Below are 20064 nucleotides of genomic sequence, written 5' to 3' on the forward strand. Positions count from 1 at the left end.
GCCATGACATAACTTTCTGTAATTTTCCAAGCTGTTTAAAGGCACAGTCAACTTAGTGCATGTAAACTTCTGACCCACTGGAATTGTGATCCAGTGAATTATAAGTGAAATAATATGTCTGTAAACAATTGTTGGAAAAATTACTTGTGTCGTGCACAAAGTACATGTCCTAACCAACTTGCCAAAACTATAGTTTGTTAACAAGAAATTTGTGGAGTGGTTGAAAAATGAGTTTAAATGACTCCAACCTAAGTGTATGTAAACTTCTGACTTCAACTGTACCTCTATTTGTGATATTATACCTTGCCTCGCTACCTTGCTATGAAATCAATTCTGTAACATCTGATTCTTAACATTGCTTTGGCAAAAACTCCTTTCATTTTTCTGGACTTTTGGCAGAGCGAGTGTCAGTTGGTGAAGTCGTTCTGTGACAGAAAGCAGCAGAGGTAAGTAAATACTGAACAGCCAACTGGCCTGACCTAACCTCTATGGATAATGCACATGGCAGATCACATGTACTGTATGTAATAATGATTATAATAGCCATGTCTGATGTAAAGTCATCCTCTCCTTCTCCACATCTATCTCCTTCCAGGTTCGAGTCACTAGGAGAGCCCAGAGAGCAGCTCGGCACAGAGGGATCAGGTTGCAGGACCACTGGTACCCCTCTGACCCACACACTGTATTCCACATAGTAGGTCACTGTGGAATAAACAGTCCAGCCTGCCCTTGGATCTCGTTCCCGTCTTCTTTTTAAAATGGAAAATTAGATTTTCTGTTGTATTAAGACCGAAACGTTATCTTTATTTTGTGAGTCGGTTCGTGAAAACGAGGGATTTGAAGAGAAAGTTCAAATATAATATACAAATATAATATATCTGTAAATATATCCAGGGTGAAGCAGGGCATCCAGTGTTCCTGGTAGGGTTGTGGTGTGAACCATGGTCACAGAGAGGTACTGTGTTAGTGGGCTTCGGGGATGTACTTAGTCTCCCCCCTTAGGAGCTACGGACCACACAGAACCAAGATCTGAGCCAGCAGCGACACTTCATAATCCACATGATTTTTCCAACCCGAGTGACGTCAGTGTAAATATGGCTGTTCGGATTTCTAGGTCTGGCAGTATGCAGGTAACAATATATGGGATCAAGTTGGAATAAAGGGATTTTTTTTCTTGTTAGGAGATTCTGGATGTGGCTTCATAATCAACCAATGAACTCATTTTAAAATATTTTTTATGAAACGACAACCACATCATCGGTAAGTCCAAAATAAAAGTAAGTAAACTATCTCTTTTTAAGATTACCTGCCCTCTCTTCCTCTCCACAGGAACCGCCAATGAGTTGGTGACAAAGGAAAGAGAGGACACGACCCTCCACTTCCTGTTGAAACACTCACCACCTTGGATCCTGACGGTGACGTCATACAGATACGCATAATGGATCATAGACCGTGATCACAGTTCTCACATAATGGATCATAGACCGTGATCACAGTTCTCACATAATGGATCATAGACCGTGATCACAGTTCTCACATAATGGATCATAGACCGTGATCACAGTTCTCACATAATGGATCATAGACCGTGATCACAGTTCTCACATAATGGATCATAGACCGTGATCACAGTTCTCACATAATGGATCATAGACCGTGATCACAGTTCTCACATAATGGATCATAGACCGTGATCACAGTTCTCACACAAGCAATCTTGCTCATCTTTTTTTCTGGCATTCTTCAAAATACACACAATAATAGCTAATAGTTAACACATCTATAGCTAATAGCTACCACATCCATAGCTAATAGCTAACACATCCATAGCTAATAGCTAACACATCCATAGCTAATAGCTAACACATCCATAGCTAATAGCTAACACATCCATAGCTAACAGCTACCACATCCATAGCTAATAGCTAACACACCAATAGCTAAAAGATCATGGCTGATGAATTTCAGGGACGTGGTTCGTCGCCATAGAGCAAGACAGACCATGCTTATTTATTTTTTTGAAGTACTTTTATTTTGTCTGTTTGCAGATAGCCATTCAAAGATATTGATCAGTGGTTGCATTTCTCAATGTATAAAGTCTACCAAAGTCGTCAGGAAAGCCTGTTCAATATTGCTTTTTCTAAAGATCCAGTCACCCAGTCAGGTTTACCAGCACATTTTGTACCCGTAAATGAAGACATTCAAATACATTGTGATACATCAGGTATAAGGATCTGCAGTGTTTCGAAGGCATCTTTAGTTTAACAATGATTTCAGTGAATGCTCTGGACTGATATTTTTTGTACACACTGTACACATGGGCTATATTCAATAAAGCAACAGCAAAGTAAATTATGTCAAAGTATTGTGGAAATTGCTGATTGTATTCAGGTTTTTACACTATGAGAATATAAACTATGAATTGCATAGATTACTGCGTGGTCAGGAATGGATGGAGTTTTCACACTTGCATTTCAGCAATTGAAAGTGCAAAGGAAATGAGCGCATCACTCCTGTACGTACAGTGTGTTACACATACGTTGTCAAGCTCCAAGGAAACCAAATAAAGAATTTAATACAAAAATTAAGTACAAAGTATTCTATACAAAAACGCAACATGCATACTGAAACTTATCCCTGTTTTGGAGCATTTTAGCAGTAGTGTCACGACATGTATAGATTCTGGTGGTTGTTGAAGTAGGTCGTTGTCTTGACAACCAGGTCCAAATACTACTTTCTCTTCTTGAAGCTGGTGCCATTGGTGGAGACAGAGTGGCCATTTGGGCGACTGGACTTGATGGATTCTTCTGGCCGTCTTTTTCTGTAGGTCTGGGATAAAATCAGTCAACTTTCGACCATTGAAAAACCAACATAAACATTCAGACATGCCTTTAAATGAATCCCTAGCGTAACAAAGAACATTGTCGTATTTGTGGACTTTTCCAATAATTTTTAGAAAGACAATTTTTTTTTTACCGTGTCCTATTATACAGAGCACAGTTTGAATCCAGTGTTCATGGGAAGGTTACCCCAAGGCGCTACTGTACCTGGACGTAGAAGTTGACAAAAAGGATGACGAGGGTGGCCATGTAGGAGAACTGGAAGAGCAGGCATCCAACGGGGAAACCACAAGGGACGACGATTGCAGACAGGGTGTGTGTGATGGTCAGTATAAACTGGATCTGAGACAGAGAACAAAAAGGGGGAACCCCTCCGTCAGGGGTCGTATAACTCCTCTAACATGTGTGGCTTTTATCGTCCCATGTCTATGCTTAATGTAGGCCATTGCTCTTAGACTAGAAGAGTAGTTCCCTTCCCTGTTCAAGTGAGATCATACAGGCTTGATTGAATATGAGCGCTCGTTTCATGAAAGGAATTTGCAACCAGTGTACTCACCAACTGAGCCTGAGTCAGGTAACGCTTCCACCAGAGGTATTTCTGCATGGAGGGTATTGTGGACAGGCCATAGTAGGAGTACATACACACATGGATGAAACTGTTAAGAGTCGGCCCAAAGAAACCTTGGAAAAAAAGATTTGGGAAAAATGTATTATTGATTGACATACTTGACAAACCTTTCACATTGAAATTCAGCAGTTTGGTCTGTCACCAAGGCAACACAACTACAGTGAGAAAAATAATGAAACATATTTTACAAATTGCTTGTATCAGGGACATGTTAAAGTTGTTTGGGCTAGTTTACTTTATTTATTTTTTATTATAGGACAGGACATGCTCACTCGAGTTTGCTCCTGGTGTAGTTATATATGGCCTGCTGGGATGGGATGATACTGCTGCCGGCCTCATGAGGGGAGGGTGGATCCCTTTATTTATTAAATTTTTATTTTTATATATTTTTATTTTTTTAGCCCCTTTTTCTCCCCAATTTCGTGGTGTCCAATTGTCGCTACAACTCCCGTACGGGCTCGGGAGAGACGAAGGTCGAGAGCCATGCATCCTCCGAAACAGAACCCAACCAAGCCGCACTGCTTCTTAACACAGCGCGCATCCAAGCCGGAAGCCAGCTGCACCAATGTGTCGGAGGAAACACCGTACACCTACCGGCCAATCCCTCCCTAACCTGGACGACGCTAGGCCAATAGTGCGTCGCCCCATGGACCTCCCGGTCGTGGCCGGCTGTGGCAGCCTGGGCTCGAACCCAGAGTCTCTGGTGGCAATTTGCAACCAGCCTTAGACCACTGTGCCACCCGGGAGGCCCCAATACATTTTTATTTAACCTTAATTTAACTAGGCAAGTCAGTTAAGAACAAATTCTTATTTACAATGACGGCCTACCCTGGCCAAACCCTAACGACGCTGGGCCAATTGTGCACTGCCTTATGAGACTCCCAATCACGGCCGGATGTGATACAGCCTGGAATCAAACCAGGGCCTGTAGTGACACCCCTAGCACTGAGATGCAGTGCCTTAGCCCTGCTTGAAGAACGTTGGCATAATCAGCTAAATAACAACTATCCCCATTGGGCTTCAACATTGAAGAATAGGTGTTAGAACATTTCCACAGGAAGAACATCAACCTCAGCTCTCATCTCAATCTGACCCTAACGTCAACCTATATCAAAGATGGTGGATAAATGAAGATGTCCCACTCAGGCCGTTTGCCATTGATATTTTTTTTTCCCGGTCTACTTAAGCAGGTGGCTCTCCCATAGGCACCAATACATTAGCAGCTGGGTCTGGTCCATAGAGAATGATAGAGACCTCTAGTGGCTAAAAGGTCATATTATCTGGAGTCCAACCGGGTCATAAGGAGGGATCAGCCAATCGTGAAGAAGAAAATGGACTCCTTTAAAATATAGGTAGCCTCAATGGCGTTGCCCATACTGTCACATAAGCTATAATGGCACAGATACAAAGATGAGTCTTCTATATATCTTTATGGTCTGGTCTGCTTAGTTCATTGACTGTATATGAACCAGAAAAAAGGAGCGAGTGAGATGTCTTGCTTCCCTCTTTCGTCTCTGCCTATACCACGCCCAAAGCCCCCTACCGATTCACTCTTACATCAATCGAGTCCCTTTGATTCTAACAGTGATGTAGGCGGAAGTGGGTGTAACCTACTCTGTCCACAGGGGATCCAGTTCAGAACACACCACCAGATGTTGAACATGGAGGCGTGGTGATAAACGTGCAGGAAGGTGATCTGGCTGTTCTTCTTCCGCAGCACAAAGAAGATGGTGTCCAGGAACTCAATCACCTTGGAGAAGTAGTACCACCACAGCACCTTGGCTACCTGGTGAGTTTATAGAAGAGCATGTAGGGGACTGTGCAGTAATATGGCGAGTACTCAATCAACTTCCCTTTCATGATCGTGTCTGTAACTATGACCCTCAACAAAAAACACAAAAAAAATGTGACCAAGATGTAATTTCAATATTTTTGTGTGGCAGTGGATATTCATTATTATTCTTTAATTTACAGCTGATGTAACAGTAATTAAGTTATGTAATTCATTGTAATTCATTTAATTGTAATACATTGTAATTAACTCTTTGTGTTAATTAATTACACAATTTTATTCTTGCATATGTTGCTTTACGTTATCACATTCAGATATATATATTTTTCAAACTGGGGGGGGGGGGGGGGGTGCAGGAGATGGGGGATGGGGGGATGCCATTTGTGGATACTAGCTGACAGAAATATATTATACAACCCATTCCCTTCGAAGTTGTAGGAGGTAACAGCAGAGATCAGGCTGGTTGTCCGAGGCTACACAGCAAGGGCTTCAGCATATTTGACTTGAGTCACCAATAACTGATTTATACAAGCTCCATATACTGTATGTACTGTATTTGTATTTATCTTATTTATTTAGCCTTTATTTAACTAGGCAAGTCAGTTAACGAGAGCCCCCAATATGAACAAACATAGCAATGATAGCATCTGTTGAGACACTTGATAGTTGAGTGCAGGAGACATTGGATTTCTTAACTAGATGGTTGTAACGTTTTCTAATAACTAGTAAGGGAACAACAGTCAACACGACATGACTCCTTTCTTCAAGATGTTAAGAGTAGGTTTGTGTTATTCATTAGACAGACATCTGCATTTCTATGTCAGTGGTTTTCAGAGGCCAGTCATGGAGTAGACAGCAGAGCCCAACACAAGTGTTTCTGAGGAAGGATAGATGGTGGGAAGGAGTCAGCACACACACACACACACACACACACACACTCACACACACACACACGGTGTTACTCACCCTGAGGTCGGCCTCCCCTGCCTCGTGGAGTCCCTGACACTGCAGACGGTAGCCTGCCGACAAGGTTGCCGAGACAAGCTGCAACCAAAACGCCACGGTCAACGTCACTGTATAACTCTCACCACCCCCCACCATACACACAGTCATGCACCATTTCCCTGTAACACACACACACACACCCCACCCTGCTCCACAAACATACCCCTCCCCACACACACGCACATCTGTATCCCTGTCAGGACTGACTGAGCTGAGGCAGTAGCCCGACCCTCCCTGCCTTTCTCTGCCGTGTCAGTCTAACCCAGTGAGTAGTTGTAATGGTATTCGGTCACCCCTGTATAAACTTCCACAAAGAGGGATATATGACTGCTCTCCGCATCCTAACTGTGCTCAAGTGCTCTTTAAATAGATCTCACTGCTTGGAGGTCATTATTCTCAGACGACAGCATACTTCCTCCCTCTCTCCCTCTCTCTACGTTTTAGTGAATGTATGTAGTGCACAAGTGTAGGATTCATACATAGACCAAGCTCTATTGAAAAATACTTTCAATGGAGATTCACAATTGAGCATAATTTTCAGTCTAGGACTAGGCTCCAGCTGTGAAACCATCCCTATATGCCTTCAGGCCAACTACACTTACATGTTAGTCATTTAGCAGACACTGTTATTCAGAGTGACTTTAGGGTTAAACAATTAGGGTTAAACACTTTGCTCAAGGGCAAATAGACATTTTTTTTTCACCTAGTCAGCCTAAGGGACATGAACCAGCAACTTTTTGGTAACTGACCTAACACCCATAACCGCTAGACTACCTAGATTACTGGACTAAACGCGCAAACAATAAATTATTGCCTATCCAATAGAGAGTGTATATTTGGTCCGATTGCACTTCCCAAGGCTTCCACTAGATGTCAACAGTCTTCAGAACTTTGTTTCAGGCTTTTACTGTGAAGGGGGAGTGAATAAGAGCTGTTTGAATCAGGGGTCTGGCAGAAAGCCATTAGTTTAGTCACGCGCGGCCGTGAGTACGAGCTCCATTCCTTTTCATTTCTAAAGACAAAGGAATTGTCCGGTTGAAACATTATTGAAGATTTATGATAAAAACATCCTAAAGATTGATTCTATACATCGTTTGACATGTTTCTACGAACTGTAATATAACTTTTTTGACTTTTCGTCTGGACCTTGTGCATTTTGACTAAACGCGCAAACAAAAAGGAGGTATTTGGACATAAATGATGGACTTCATCGAACATTTATTGTGGAACTGGGATTCCTGGGAGTGCATTCTGATGAAGATCATCAAAGGTAAGTGAATATTTATAATGCTATTTCTGACTTCTGTTGACTCCACAACATGGCAGGTATCTGTATGGCTTGTTTTTGTGGCTGAGCGCTGTACTCAGATTATTGCATGGTGTACTTTTGCCGTAAAGCTTTTTTGAAATCTGACACAGCGGTTGCATTAAGGAGAAGTATATCTTTAATTATATGCATAACACTTGCATCTTTCATCAACGTTTATGATGAGTATTTCTGTAAATTGATGTGGCTCTCTGCAAAATCACCGGATGTTTTGGAAGCAAAACATTACTGTGGCTGACTTTCCAACAGCATCTTACCTGCATTGCTCTGTACCAAAACAATTGTTGTTAAATGTAACGTAAACAAGTATTCTTACTAAAATAAGCTTTCGTATCAAACCCGACATCCCGAGTCATTACTAAGAAGTTAGTTAATCTAAAAGTTGGTGCCGAAACCCGGGATATGACCACACTGAAAATGGAAGAAAAACAGATTAACATGTGGACAGACTCGATGATCGTGCTGCATTGGATTTGCAGCTCAGCTCAGAAATGGAAACAGTTTGTTGCGAACAGAGTGACGGAGATCCAGTCCTTGACCAATCCAGAGTCATGGTCACATATTGAAGGGAAAACTAATCCAGCTGACCTCCCTACAAGAGGACAAACTGTTAGAAACTTGACACAGAGCGAGCTATGGTGGAATGGACCCAGAATTCTGACATCACCCAATCAGTCCGAAGAGACTGATGATAACAAGGTTCCGGATGAGGTGAATATAGAACTCAAGTCCAGTTGCCAGGCTACTGTACAACTCGCAGCAAACAGCACAGACAGCACTGAACCTGTGTTGGAGCTTGAAAGGTACAGCAAACTGAAAAGAGTGTTCAGAGTCACCGCCTGGATAAAGAGATTCATAGCCAATGCTCGTACAACCATAAAGATGCAAGGTGAACTGACTGCTGACAAACTGTTCGATGCAGAAAAGTACTGGATTAAGGTAACACAACAACAGAGTTTCGGACAGGAGATCAAACTACTGAAGGCAGGAAAAAGCCTAAACAATGACTGTAAAATCAGAGAACTGAAACCTTTCCTGGATGAACACAAACTACTCAGTGTAGGAGGAAGACTGCAACAGTCCAACTTCACATTCAGAGAGCAGCACCCATGGGTTCTGCCCAATAAGTCCAGATACTCAGAAATGCTGATACAGTACCACCATGAGAAGGTGATGCATTCTGGAGCAAGAGACACTCTAGTACAAATCAGAGAGCGATACTGGATCTTGAGTGCTAGGCAGCTAGTCAAGAGCACAGTGGCAAGATGTATAGTGTGCAAGAGATTCAAGGCAAGGGCCGGACAGCAGGTCACTGCGCCTTTACCAAAAGACAGAATAACTGAATCCCCACCATTCGAAGTCACAGGTGTGGATTTTGCAGGACCGCTCTATGTGAAAGAAAATGGTTCTGTGAAGAAGTCATACATTGCACTGTTCACTTGTGCTGTAACCAGAGCAGTGCATTTGGAACTGGTCTCAGATCAGTCAACAGAGACATTCTTGTTAGCTCTAAAAATATTCATCTCAAGGAGAGGATTATGCAAGGTAATCTACTCAGACAATGCAAAAACGTTCAAGAGAGCTGATCAGGACTTGAAAGAGCTGTGGAAGGCAATCAAAGAGCCCCAACTCTTGGCGTTCTTCTCAGAAAGGGGCATCACCTGGAGGTTCATCGCAGAGCGAGCAGCCTGGTGGGGCGGATTCTGGGAAAGATTCGTCAGCCATTTCCAGCTGACACTCAGCACCCAACGTTAAACAAGGGGGAAATGACACGCAGATGGAAGTACAGGCAGAGACTTGTGACCAGTTTCTGGAACAGTTGGCGAAGGGACTACTTGCTGGATCTAAAGTCAGCACACCGCTGTGACACACCACAGCCCACCCCACTGAAAGCGGGTGACGTTGTACTCATTGGAGAAGATAACCTACCCAGACAAACCTGGAAACTAGGAAAGATTGAGGAACTGTTTCCAGGCCGAGATGGCTTAGTTAGATCATGTTCAGTTCGTACTGCTTCAGGGACATTGTTGAGGAGACCTATTCAGTTGATATACTGCCTAGAGATCTAGATGAACACAATTGTTCATCGGGGGGGAGGATGTTGTAACTTTAATGTGTTACAGAGTTAATGTTTAAGTTTATTCGTTGAGCTGTATCTAAAGATATTTCTTTAGATTTATTTGCATATGTAATTGTATTGGGTTGTGTTGAATTACGCTTTTTGACTGCAAGTCCCAGAATGCCTTGCGAGAGGAATGAGTGATAACGCGCCAATTATGTGCAGGTGCGGGTGATTGTGGCTGACTTTCCAACAGCATCTTACCTGCATTGCTCTGTACCAAAACAATTGTTGTTAAATGTAACGTAAACAAGTATTCTTACTAAAATAAGCTTTCGTATCAAACCCGACGTCCCGAGTCATTACTAAGAAGTTAGTTAATCTAAAAGTACTGAACGTAACGCGCCAATGTAAACTGAGATTTTTGGATATAAATATGAACTTTATCGAACAAAACATACATGTATTGTGTAACATGAAGTCCTATGAGTGCCATCTGATGAAGATCATCAAAGGTTAGTGATTAATTTTATCTCTCTTTGGCTGGAAAAATGGCTGTGTTTTTTGTGTCTAGGCGCTGACCTAACATAATCGCATGGTCTGCTTTCTTCCTTTTTGAAATCGGACGCTGTTGTGGGATTAACAACAAGTTTATCTTTAAAATGGTGTAAAATACTTGTATGTTTGAGGAATTTTAATTATGAGATTTCTGTTGTTTGAATTTGGCGCCCTGCACTTTCACTGGCTGTTGTCAAATCAAATTAGCCGTAAGAAGTTAAGTCAAATGAAAGGTGGTGCACACCAACAGTTTAAGACGGAGGATATGTTAGAAACACATAATGCAGTAGAGACTCCTCTTCAGTCCAACCATAGAAAGGATCCCGGGGCCAGGAACTTTTTTATTTAACTAGGCAAGAACAAATTCTTATTTACAATGACAGCCTACCCCGGCCAAACCTGGATGACGCTGGGCCAATTGTGCGCCGCCCTATGGGACTCAATTGTGATACAGCCTGGAATCGAACCATGGTCTGTAGTGACACTTCTAGCACTGAGATGCAGTGTCTTAGACCTCAGTGCCACTTTGGAACTAACAACACAACCTACAAACTACACCTCAAGCTGTATTTCACACATTGCCTATCATATAGACATTAGACATGGCTTACACTGTAGAGATCTTCATGATTCACATTCCTACTAATAATCATAACAGTATCATCTAGCTATATAAATAGTCAATCTGTGTTGTGCGAGAGTGGTAGCCTGCCTTGAAGGGTTTCCAGTGAGGTTAATCTGTCTGTATGGTCCTTCACCCTCTCACCTAGCCTAGAATCTAAGCTGATCTGGCATCTGGACCACTGCACAACATGTCATATGAGTCAGCAGACGGGCCCATGCCCAGAGGTCACAGTGGGAGAAGGAGACAGAGAGAAGAGGAGAGGAGGAGAGTGAGAGAGAAAGGAAGAGGAGGGGAGGAGAGGAGGAGAGGAAGATAGAAAGGAGGAAGAGAGGGAAAAAAGGAAGACAGAGAGAGGAGGTGAGAAGGAGAGGAGGAGGAGAGGGAAGAGAAATAAATAGGTATATGGAGAGAGAGAGACAGAGGCGAGAGAGAGAGAGGCGAGAGAGACAGAAGCGAGACAGAGGTGAGAGAGGGAGAGAGACAGAGGTGAGGGAGGCGGAGAGAGAGCGGGAGACAGAGAAAGAGCGGGAGACAGAGAGAGAGCGGGAGACAGAGAGAGAGCGGGAGACAGAGAGAGAGCGGGAGACAGAGCGGGAGACAGAGAGAGAGCGGGAGACAGAGAGAGAGCGGGAGACAGAGACAGAGCGGCAGACAGAGCGGGAGACAGAGAGAGAGACAGAGAGAGAGACAGAGAGAGAGAGAGAGAGAGAGAGAGAGAGAGAGACAGACAGACAGACAGACAGACAGACAGACAGACAGACAGACAGACAGACAGACAGACAGACAGACAGATATATAAAACTAGGATGTTACTAAGACAGATGTATAAAACTAGGATGTTACCAATACAGATGTATAAAACTAGGATGTTACTAAGACAGATGCCTTCGGACTTGTCTGACAGAGTAATGCTCTTTACACCTACTGTACTGTCACTAACAGACACACTTTACACCTACTGTACTGTCCCTAACAGACACTATTTACACCTACTGTACTGTCCCTAACAGACACTCTTTACACCTACTGTACTGTCACTAACAGACACTCTTTACACCTACTGTACTGTCACTAACAGACACTCTTTACACCTACTGTACTGTCACTAACAGACACTCCATTTACAGATGCCTTTTCCCAGGGTTATGTTCATTGGGGTACGCAACGGAAAACGTTTCAAAATGTTTTGCAACAGAAAATGAAAATATACTATTCTTATTGGAGAAGTCAAGGTTGTCTCTCCCTGTCAGTCTGTTTCTTCCGTTTGATGCCTAATGAACACGAGCCAGGGTATAAAGGCACTCATATCCCCGACTCAGACATCTCTCTGACCTCTGAGGTTTGTCTTTGAACAACTTACCTCAACCAGCATGTACAGGGAGAGCATGGTCACAGAGAAGTTGTACACTTGTAAGACCCCCTTGAGTGAGTATGCTGGCCTGTTCCTCATGTATTTTGATCCCAGGTATACTGTGAGGAGGTAAAGGATGGTGAGGGAGAGGGTGGGGAGATATGAGTCCATCAGGAGCCATCCTCGTACCCTGGAGTCTACGTGGAGGGGGGAGAACACAGTGAACAATCAGTGTTGGGATCATCATGCCATTCCATTATTCAAGCCATTACTGTTCAACCTGTCATAAGCAATAAGATCTAACATTGCACTCTGCTTGAACTGATATGAAAAAATATATAGTATGTTTTTCATGATTTTCATACGATTACAAATCCTTGTCGTAGCCTATATGGTTTATGTACTAAATACAAATCAAATTGTATTCGTCATGTCCACAGTTCACAGCAGGTATAAACGGTGCAATGAAATGCTTACTTGCAATCTCTCTCAACAGCATAGTACAATATCAATAATCAATAACATCAATAATCAGTAATATCAATCATTGATAATACCAAAAGATAACTAAGATAACTAAGTTGACAAATTATAATGGCGTAGAAGGCTATGACAGTGCTTGACAGGAAGGAATCCCAACGTTTATTCTCTAAAACTCCATATAAAAGTAATTCCCTAAGACATGACTTTCTATCACGACCTCAAGGCAACAATTATATCATAACTTACCTTGGACCAGGTATGTGTGTATAGGTATTCACATAGTAGGCTTATATAAAAAATGTGTACTCCATAACTGGCTATTTACTACTCCATCACAGAGGTATTAGATAGGGATATACCTGTGTTATTAAGGTGTAATAACCTAAGTGCTGTAAAATGTGTTAAGAGTTCATTAACAAGGGGATATGGCAAAGCTGTGGGAACTCGTAGTATTCAGATGGGTCAATCTGATTACACACACCGACGTGTAGCTAGACCGCTACTCTCCTGCGTGAGGTGAGCTTTGAAGGACTCTGTAATGTCAGTTACGCATCAGTTGATGCTACTCTGTCGTCTGAGCAGACATATTTGTAGTTTTGACAACCACGTTTGTAGTTTTAACAACCATTGCGCAGTCTTCAATTGGAAAATACATACCTCTGTCTTCAAACAGGAAGTAAAAAAGCGCGTTTAACCGCTCGTCCAAACTTTCTAAATGGTTCTGAAAGTTAAAAAAAAAAGAGAAGAGAAGTCACTTGCAATAAATGTGTCTGTGTGTCACCGTATGTCCATTTGTATGGCATTTATCAAAATAATGTACATCACATTATAGAGCCCATTTATCACACTATAGAGCCCATTTAACAAAATAATGTACATCACATTATAGAGCCCATTTATCACACTATAGAGCCCATTTAACAAAATAATGTACATCACATTATAGAGCCCATTAATCACATTATAGAGCCCATGTATCACATTATAGAGCCCATTTATCACATTATAGAGCCCATTTAACAAAATAATGTACATCACATTATAGAGCCCATTTATCACATTATATACCCCATTTATCACATTATAGAGCCCATTTAACAAAATAATGTACATCACATTATAGAGCCCATTTATCACATTGTAGAGCCTTTTAATCACATTATAGAGCCCATTTATCACATTATAGAGCCCATTTATCACATTATAGAGCCTTTTAATCACATTATAGAGCCTTTTAATCACATTATAGAGCCCATTTATCACACTATAGAGCCAATTTATCACATTATAGAGCCCATTTATCACATTATAGAGCCTTTTAATCACATTATAGAGCTCATTTATCACATTATAGAGCCTTTTAATCACATTATAGAGCCCATTTAGCACATTATAGAGCCCATTTATCACATTATAGAGCCTTTTAATCACATTATAGAGCCTTTTAATCACATTATAGAGCTCATTTATGACATTATAGAGCCTTTTAATCACATTATAGAGCCCATTTATCACATTATAGAGCCCATTTATCACATTACAGAGCCACTTTTCATGTAAACAGTTGGATTTTAGATGCAGTTATGCAGTGAATTACAAATAAAACAAGGTCCTCTAATGCATCAAAAATCATCTCAGAAGTGGTCTATATCAGATTCAATGACGTCTCCTGTTCTTCAAGCTTCTTTGGCTTTTAGAAAAGCACTTAATACTGTAAATCCGATCTATTATTAAGCAATTGCCAAAATTTGGGTGGCAGGTAGCCTTGCGGTTAAGCGTGTTAAGAGCATTGGGCCAGTAACCAAAAGGTCGCTGGTTTGAATCCCAGAGCAGACTAAGTGGGGTAATAATTTGTTGATGTGTGCTTGAGCATGGCACTTAACCCTAATTTGCTCCTGTAAGTCACTCTGGATAATAGTGTCTGCTAAATGTCAAATTGACTATTTCTTACAAATATTATTGTCTCTGGCTAAATGCCTTTGCTGCAAGGTGGTAAGCAAGGTGTTGGAAGTGGCTTATGTTTATATTGTATATGTTGGTCAGCCAACACAATATTTGTTGAGTCACAGTAACCGGTATCCTATACATAATGTCAGGGAGTGGTGTGTTGCTCTTTGCTCCCTATCTCTATCTCTCTCTCTCTCTCTGTCTTTCTCTTTCTCTCTATATCTCTTTCTCTCTCGTTCTCTCTCCATCTCTCTCTCTCTCACTGGGACACTGGAGAAAAGGTCACTAGGGGAAATGCCTCTCCTCTATTTGTCCCCCATTTCCAAGAGCTTTACTGTTTATTGATCCAGGCCACCGCGTTCTGCAGTAACAAATGTCGGAAGGGCAACCTGGGGGGAACAAGCGGTAGGGGCCATATTGACATTTCAGTCTACCTCCACCTTCTTTAGGAGATGGGCCGACACAGACCAAAGCTGATACGCTATGGGGTGTTGGGTTTCTGACGCAGAGGAGACAAATACAATTTGTGACCTGTCCTCAGCTCTTTGGTGCCACCATATTGGCATCTCCTGTCCTGTACATGTCCAGGGGCACTTTGTGTCCCTTATCTCATTAAACTGAGCTGAGAGTTTAAACTATCCCTTAGGTCTATGGGCCAACAGAGAGACATACATGACTGGCTACTTAGTTAGAGAGCCAGCGATGACAGCCAGAGCACATGCAAATCTTGGAAATATTGTTTTTTATTTACTATGGATAACCATCTTTCATATTGTTGATAAGCTATATCACAGTTCCGCAAGGACTTTTGAGCATTATGGGGGAAAAAAACAAATCTGTTTTATTCAAATACAGATGTAGGATTTTAATTTGATCACCCTGTTGCGGGAAATGTCAAACTTGTAGTGTTTGAGGTTAAAAAGGCTTCTGTAGTTTGTAATTTGCTCTTTGAAATTACAGATTTGATTTTCCCCAATGAAAAATGTCCATTAATTATAATCCACATAATAATTCACATTTCCTGCTGCTGCAGGATTATTTTCCTGTTGTATCAAACTTGCTCAAATTAAGATCCTACATCTGTAATATATCAATGAGAAATGTAATCTCAGCATCCAGAACCAAATCAGCTGAGTAGTCTCGAAAGACTGTGAGAAAAGTAACTTTCATACATTTTGGTACCCATGCATATGTTGCCCTCAAAGAACTAGCTTGTTGTGTAGTAGGTGTAGTTATAAACCTATCCTCTGTTGTTTTCCAATCATTTACATCGTCACCTGGCTGTCTTCAGTCTACTCTTTGTCTTTCTTTTACCTGGCTTCAAACAGATACTCAGTTATAACTACTAGCTTTTGGTTCAGATTGTCAGTATCCTTCCCTACACTAAGTACAGTATCCCTCCCTACACTAAGTACAGTATCCCTCCCTACACTAAGTACAGTATCCCTCCCTACACTAGGTACAGTATCCCTCCCTACACTAAGTGCAGTAACCCTCCCTACACTAAGTACAGTATCCCTCCCTACACTAAGTACAGTATCCCTCCCTACACTAAGTACAGTATCCCTCCCTACACTAAGTACAGTATCCCTCCCTACACTAAGTACAGTATCCCTCCCTACACTAAGTACAGTATCCCTCCCTACACTAAGTACAGTATCCCTCCCTACACTAAGTGCAGTAACCCTCCCTACACTAAGTGCAGTATCCCTCCCTACACTAAGTACAGTATCCATCCCTACACTAAGTACAGTATCCCTCCCTACACTAAGTAAAGTATTCCTCTAAGATTTTCCCTATTGGCATTGACAAGGTTGTCGTTAGCCCCATTTGTTAGTTCATATTTACGATCAAGAAATGAAATGGGCAAGGGTATTGGTAAAAACCTGGATTTGTGGTCAAGCCAGAAGGGCCAGTTTAGGATTAACTGGGATTGGAGGAAAAGGAAGAATTTTTGTGTGGGGTTTATGTGCATCTTAATAGCCCAGAGCAGCTTTGTAATTCCTGATTTCTCAGCTCCTGGCTGACAGCATCTTTCAAGCAACTCTGACTCTTGTTAACTATCAAAGTTCAATAAATCATTGAGATGGATTTGGAAGTATTGTTGTGTTTGAACAGGGTTTGTTAACAGGTTACATTTCTCCAGCCCCGTCCCTCAGCTTTTTACTGAAACAGTAGCGGGGAGCTTGTTTTGTTATTGTTTCAACTGTAGATTTCCTCTTTAAAGAACATAATTGGTTCTTGCTGACCCAAGCACTCTACTAAAAGGGACCAACAAGCCAGACATTGCGAGGTATTGACGAAGTGAAAAAAGACAACGTCTCTATAGACGTTGAAAAAATAAAGGGTTGAATACTGTAGGTATTAAATGGTGCTGAGCGATTAGTGCTTTTTAAGGTCGGTTCGGTTTCGGTTCGATTATTTTAAAAATAATGACAGTTTCGATTTCGGTTTCGATTATAAATTTTTTTTAATAAATGCACTACGCATTATGTGGGTTGAAAGCTGTAACAACACAGAATAAAACAATGAATAAAAGTCCCATGATGGTAGTGACTGCCCATTACTGCTTATCACTTATTAACCATCATTTATACACATTACTTTACTAAAATATTTCACTTGTTGTTGATATTACATTTGTTTTATTTGATGACTAAATTATTTAATTCCAAGTCATCACCTCATCTCTATACAACTGCTGCCTATGCTGTCTGACAAAATCACTATTTTAGTAGTTCTTCAAAGTAAATAAGGCATACTTTTATGACTGCTGAATACCAACTATCAATCACTTAGATCAGGTATTTTCAGGTAGAGATACCTTGCGATGCAACTGCTCTCTATCCCTCTTGATGGCTCATTCTTGTTTCTTTTATGTAGCAGGCTAAAAGAAACACAGACCAGATAAGTAGGCACACAATGGATTATGATCATTGTAGTTAATTACCACGTTTTCTGCAATAAACTATGTAGAATATTGGCCTGTTAGAAACTACAACTCCCTACAACATCGCAAAGTTCTTGCTTGATCTAGAGAAACTGTGCAATGAGTGCACAGAAAAAAAAGAAAGAAATGAGATTCAAATAATTGAACCTACATTGCTCAATTAGATGTTTAAAACGAAAAATAACCGGGTTAATAGCGCAGCTCTAGGTTTTATCATAGTGTGCACACTGCACATAGTAATACATGTATTATTAAAATGCATATGATCTCTGCACCATGCAATAACATGATACAATATAGGATAATATATATTTCTATGTTTAGCCTTCTGCAGTGAACAAAATCAATTCCGGCATAATAATTATGTAGCTAACTATTGAGTTTGCAATTTGCACTTTCCCATCGCCTGACCATCATCAGTTGCACATTCCTTGCTGTTACTTAACTTTCCCAAGTATAAAAACACTGATAGTGCCTCTAATTCAAGTCTGACACAAGACTTCCAATAATTCATTGAAAATTCAGACAATCACACGAATCAGAGTTATTTCCCCAAGAGGTAGTCTATCTCCCTTCGATCGTGTTGTCACCTGTGTCAAACATCAGTTGACGCCCATACAAAATGCCGACAGTATAGGCGATATGTGTAGTGTGCTTACCATCTCTTTTTGCTGGATGTAGAAAGCCCTGTAATTTGTACCGCGAAGGTCAAATAGCGTTGAGATTGTGAGGCACGCTACCCTGGAGAGAGAGAGGTGGGCTATATGTGCACTGTCCAGGGTATCTCAGAATCTGCTTTTAGCTCGCTCTGGCATGCATCCACAAACCCCACGAATTATGGTATGTCATATATGCCGGTCTGTGCTCTGTGATGCCACCACAGACGTGCAGGGCAGAGGGGCGGTAGGGGGATGCTAAAATGACCGACAGGGACTGCGGCCAATCATGGCGCACGCCAGCGTGGGCGCGCTTCTAGCAGCGGTGGTGAGGCAATCGAACCATACCATGGACGCTGCCGGGGTTGAACATGACTGGATGGATGGGATGGGTGGGCCGGCATTGTCTGTTTAGATGATGATGCTACTAAATCGGGTAATCACGCGTGAGACTGAGAGAACCACTGGACGACATGAACATAGGCTGCGGGTAGGGAAAAGGCAACATTATTGACCCGATCAAGGCAGGACGCTTTACAGGGTAAACCTACAGCGCTCATTATCTGCAATGGGATATGGCTTAAACGGATGTATCTCCCTTCTAACGCAACTATTCCATACACACACACACACACACACACACACAGAGAGAGAGAGAGAGAGAGACACACACATAAAGGAACTGAAACAGGTCTCTAAAGGCCTAGGCTGTATGCAAACACTTCTCTTTTTGTTTAAACCAGCAATTACCTATGTGACCATTACAACACCTTGCACTCTTCAAGAGAACACCTGCCAACTTGCTCTATGTCAACACCATTGCATAGCTAAATGACTTCATATGGGCTTCATTTGAATAGGCAAACTGCCACCTGTCACATACAAAATGTCCATTAACCAATGCATCCAGCTTCAAGCTGTGGTTGTTGATTTGACAACACTTTGCATAGTGCCAAGTGTTACCATAAACACATTCTCAATGGTGTCAGTCAGCACAGTTCCAGCTCCACAAGTCAATTACAATGCTGTTTAATATATTAGCCTAATATGATTGCTATTATTATATCATGTTAATAGTTCATGATTTATTTATCAAATAAAATATTTAACATGATGGAAAGTGTGTGAGAAAACATTTACTATATTAATAGTTGTATTTTTTATTCATAAAGTATGTGTGGGCCTACCACTAGGTCTACGTAAATGCTGCAGTGCATGCTGGGTTGAATTGTGTGTGAGCTGATGATAATGCTCGGAGGTAATCTACACTGAGTGTACAAAACATTATCTTTTCATGACATAGACTGACCAGGTGAATGCTTTGATCCTTTATTGATGTCACGTGTTACATCCCCTTCAATCAGAGTAGATGAAGGGGAGGAGACAGGTTAAATAAGGAGTTTTAAGCCTTGAGACAACTGAGACATGGATTGTGTATGTGTGTCATTCAGAGGGTGAATGGGCAAGAAAAAAATATTGAAGTCGCTTTGAACGGGGTATGGTACCAGGTGCCAGGCGCACCAGTTTGAGTGTGTCAAGAACTGCAGGGCTGCTGAGTTTTTCACGCTCAACAGTTTCCCGTGTGAATCAAGAATGGTCCATCACCCAAAGGACATCCAGCCAACTTGACACAAAGCGTTGGAGTCAACATGGGCCAGCATCCCTGTGGAACGCTTTCCACACCTTGTAGAGTCTATGCCCGGACGAATTGAGGTTGTTCTGAGGGCAAACGGGGGTGCAACTGGAGATTAGGGAGGTGTTCCTAATGTTTTGTCCACTCAGTGCATGATCTGTAGCTGTGGTGGTGCTGCCGCCATGTGGATATGTAGCTGAAGGTATTGTG

General features: G+C 41.7%; 1 protein-coding gene and 1 long non-coding RNA gene across 3 annotated transcripts; one reads left to right on the forward strand and one right to left on the reverse strand.

Moving 5' to 3' along the window:
• Positions 1-398: 398 nt before the first annotated feature.
• Positions 399-2554, forward strand: LOC118937312. The gene is made up of 3 exons (XR_005034554.1): positions 399-446; positions 596-660; positions 1330-2554. It is a non-coding gene; the product is annotated as an uncharacterized LOC118937312 (long non-coding RNA).
• LOC101268971 (elongation of very long chain fatty acids protein 2) lies at positions 2027-18445 on the reverse strand. 2 transcript variants are annotated; one of them, XM_021620134.2, is made up of 9 exons: positions 18225-18445; positions 17440-17502; positions 13326-13389; positions 12195-12382; positions 6227-6304; positions 5083-5254; positions 3397-3521; positions 3048-3182; positions 2030-2829 (listed from the first exon to the last, which is right to left on the reverse strand). In XM_021620134.2, exons 4-9 carry the CDS (start codon positions 12354-12356, stop codon positions 2731-2733), a joined length of 771 nt encoding a protein of 256 aa, XP_021475809.1. In that variant the 5' UTR covers positions 12357-12382; positions 13326-13389; positions 17440-17502; positions 18225-18445; the 3' UTR covers positions 2030-2730. The 2 variants fall into 2 exon arrangements, with proteins under 2 accessions (XP_021475808.1, XP_021475809.1); XM_021620133.2 differs by lacking the exon at positions 17440-17502 and having other exon boundaries at positions 2027-2829; positions 18225-18348.
• Between the last annotated feature and the right edge of the window lie 1619 nt (positions 18446-20064).

The sequence above is a fragment of the Oncorhynchus mykiss genome, chromosome 11 (assembly GCF_013265735.2).
Source record: "Oncorhynchus mykiss isolate Arlee chromosome 11, USDA_OmykA_1.1, whole genome shotgun sequence".
Lineage (NCBI taxonomy): Eukaryota > Metazoa > Chordata > Actinopteri > Salmoniformes > Salmonidae > Oncorhynchus > Oncorhynchus mykiss.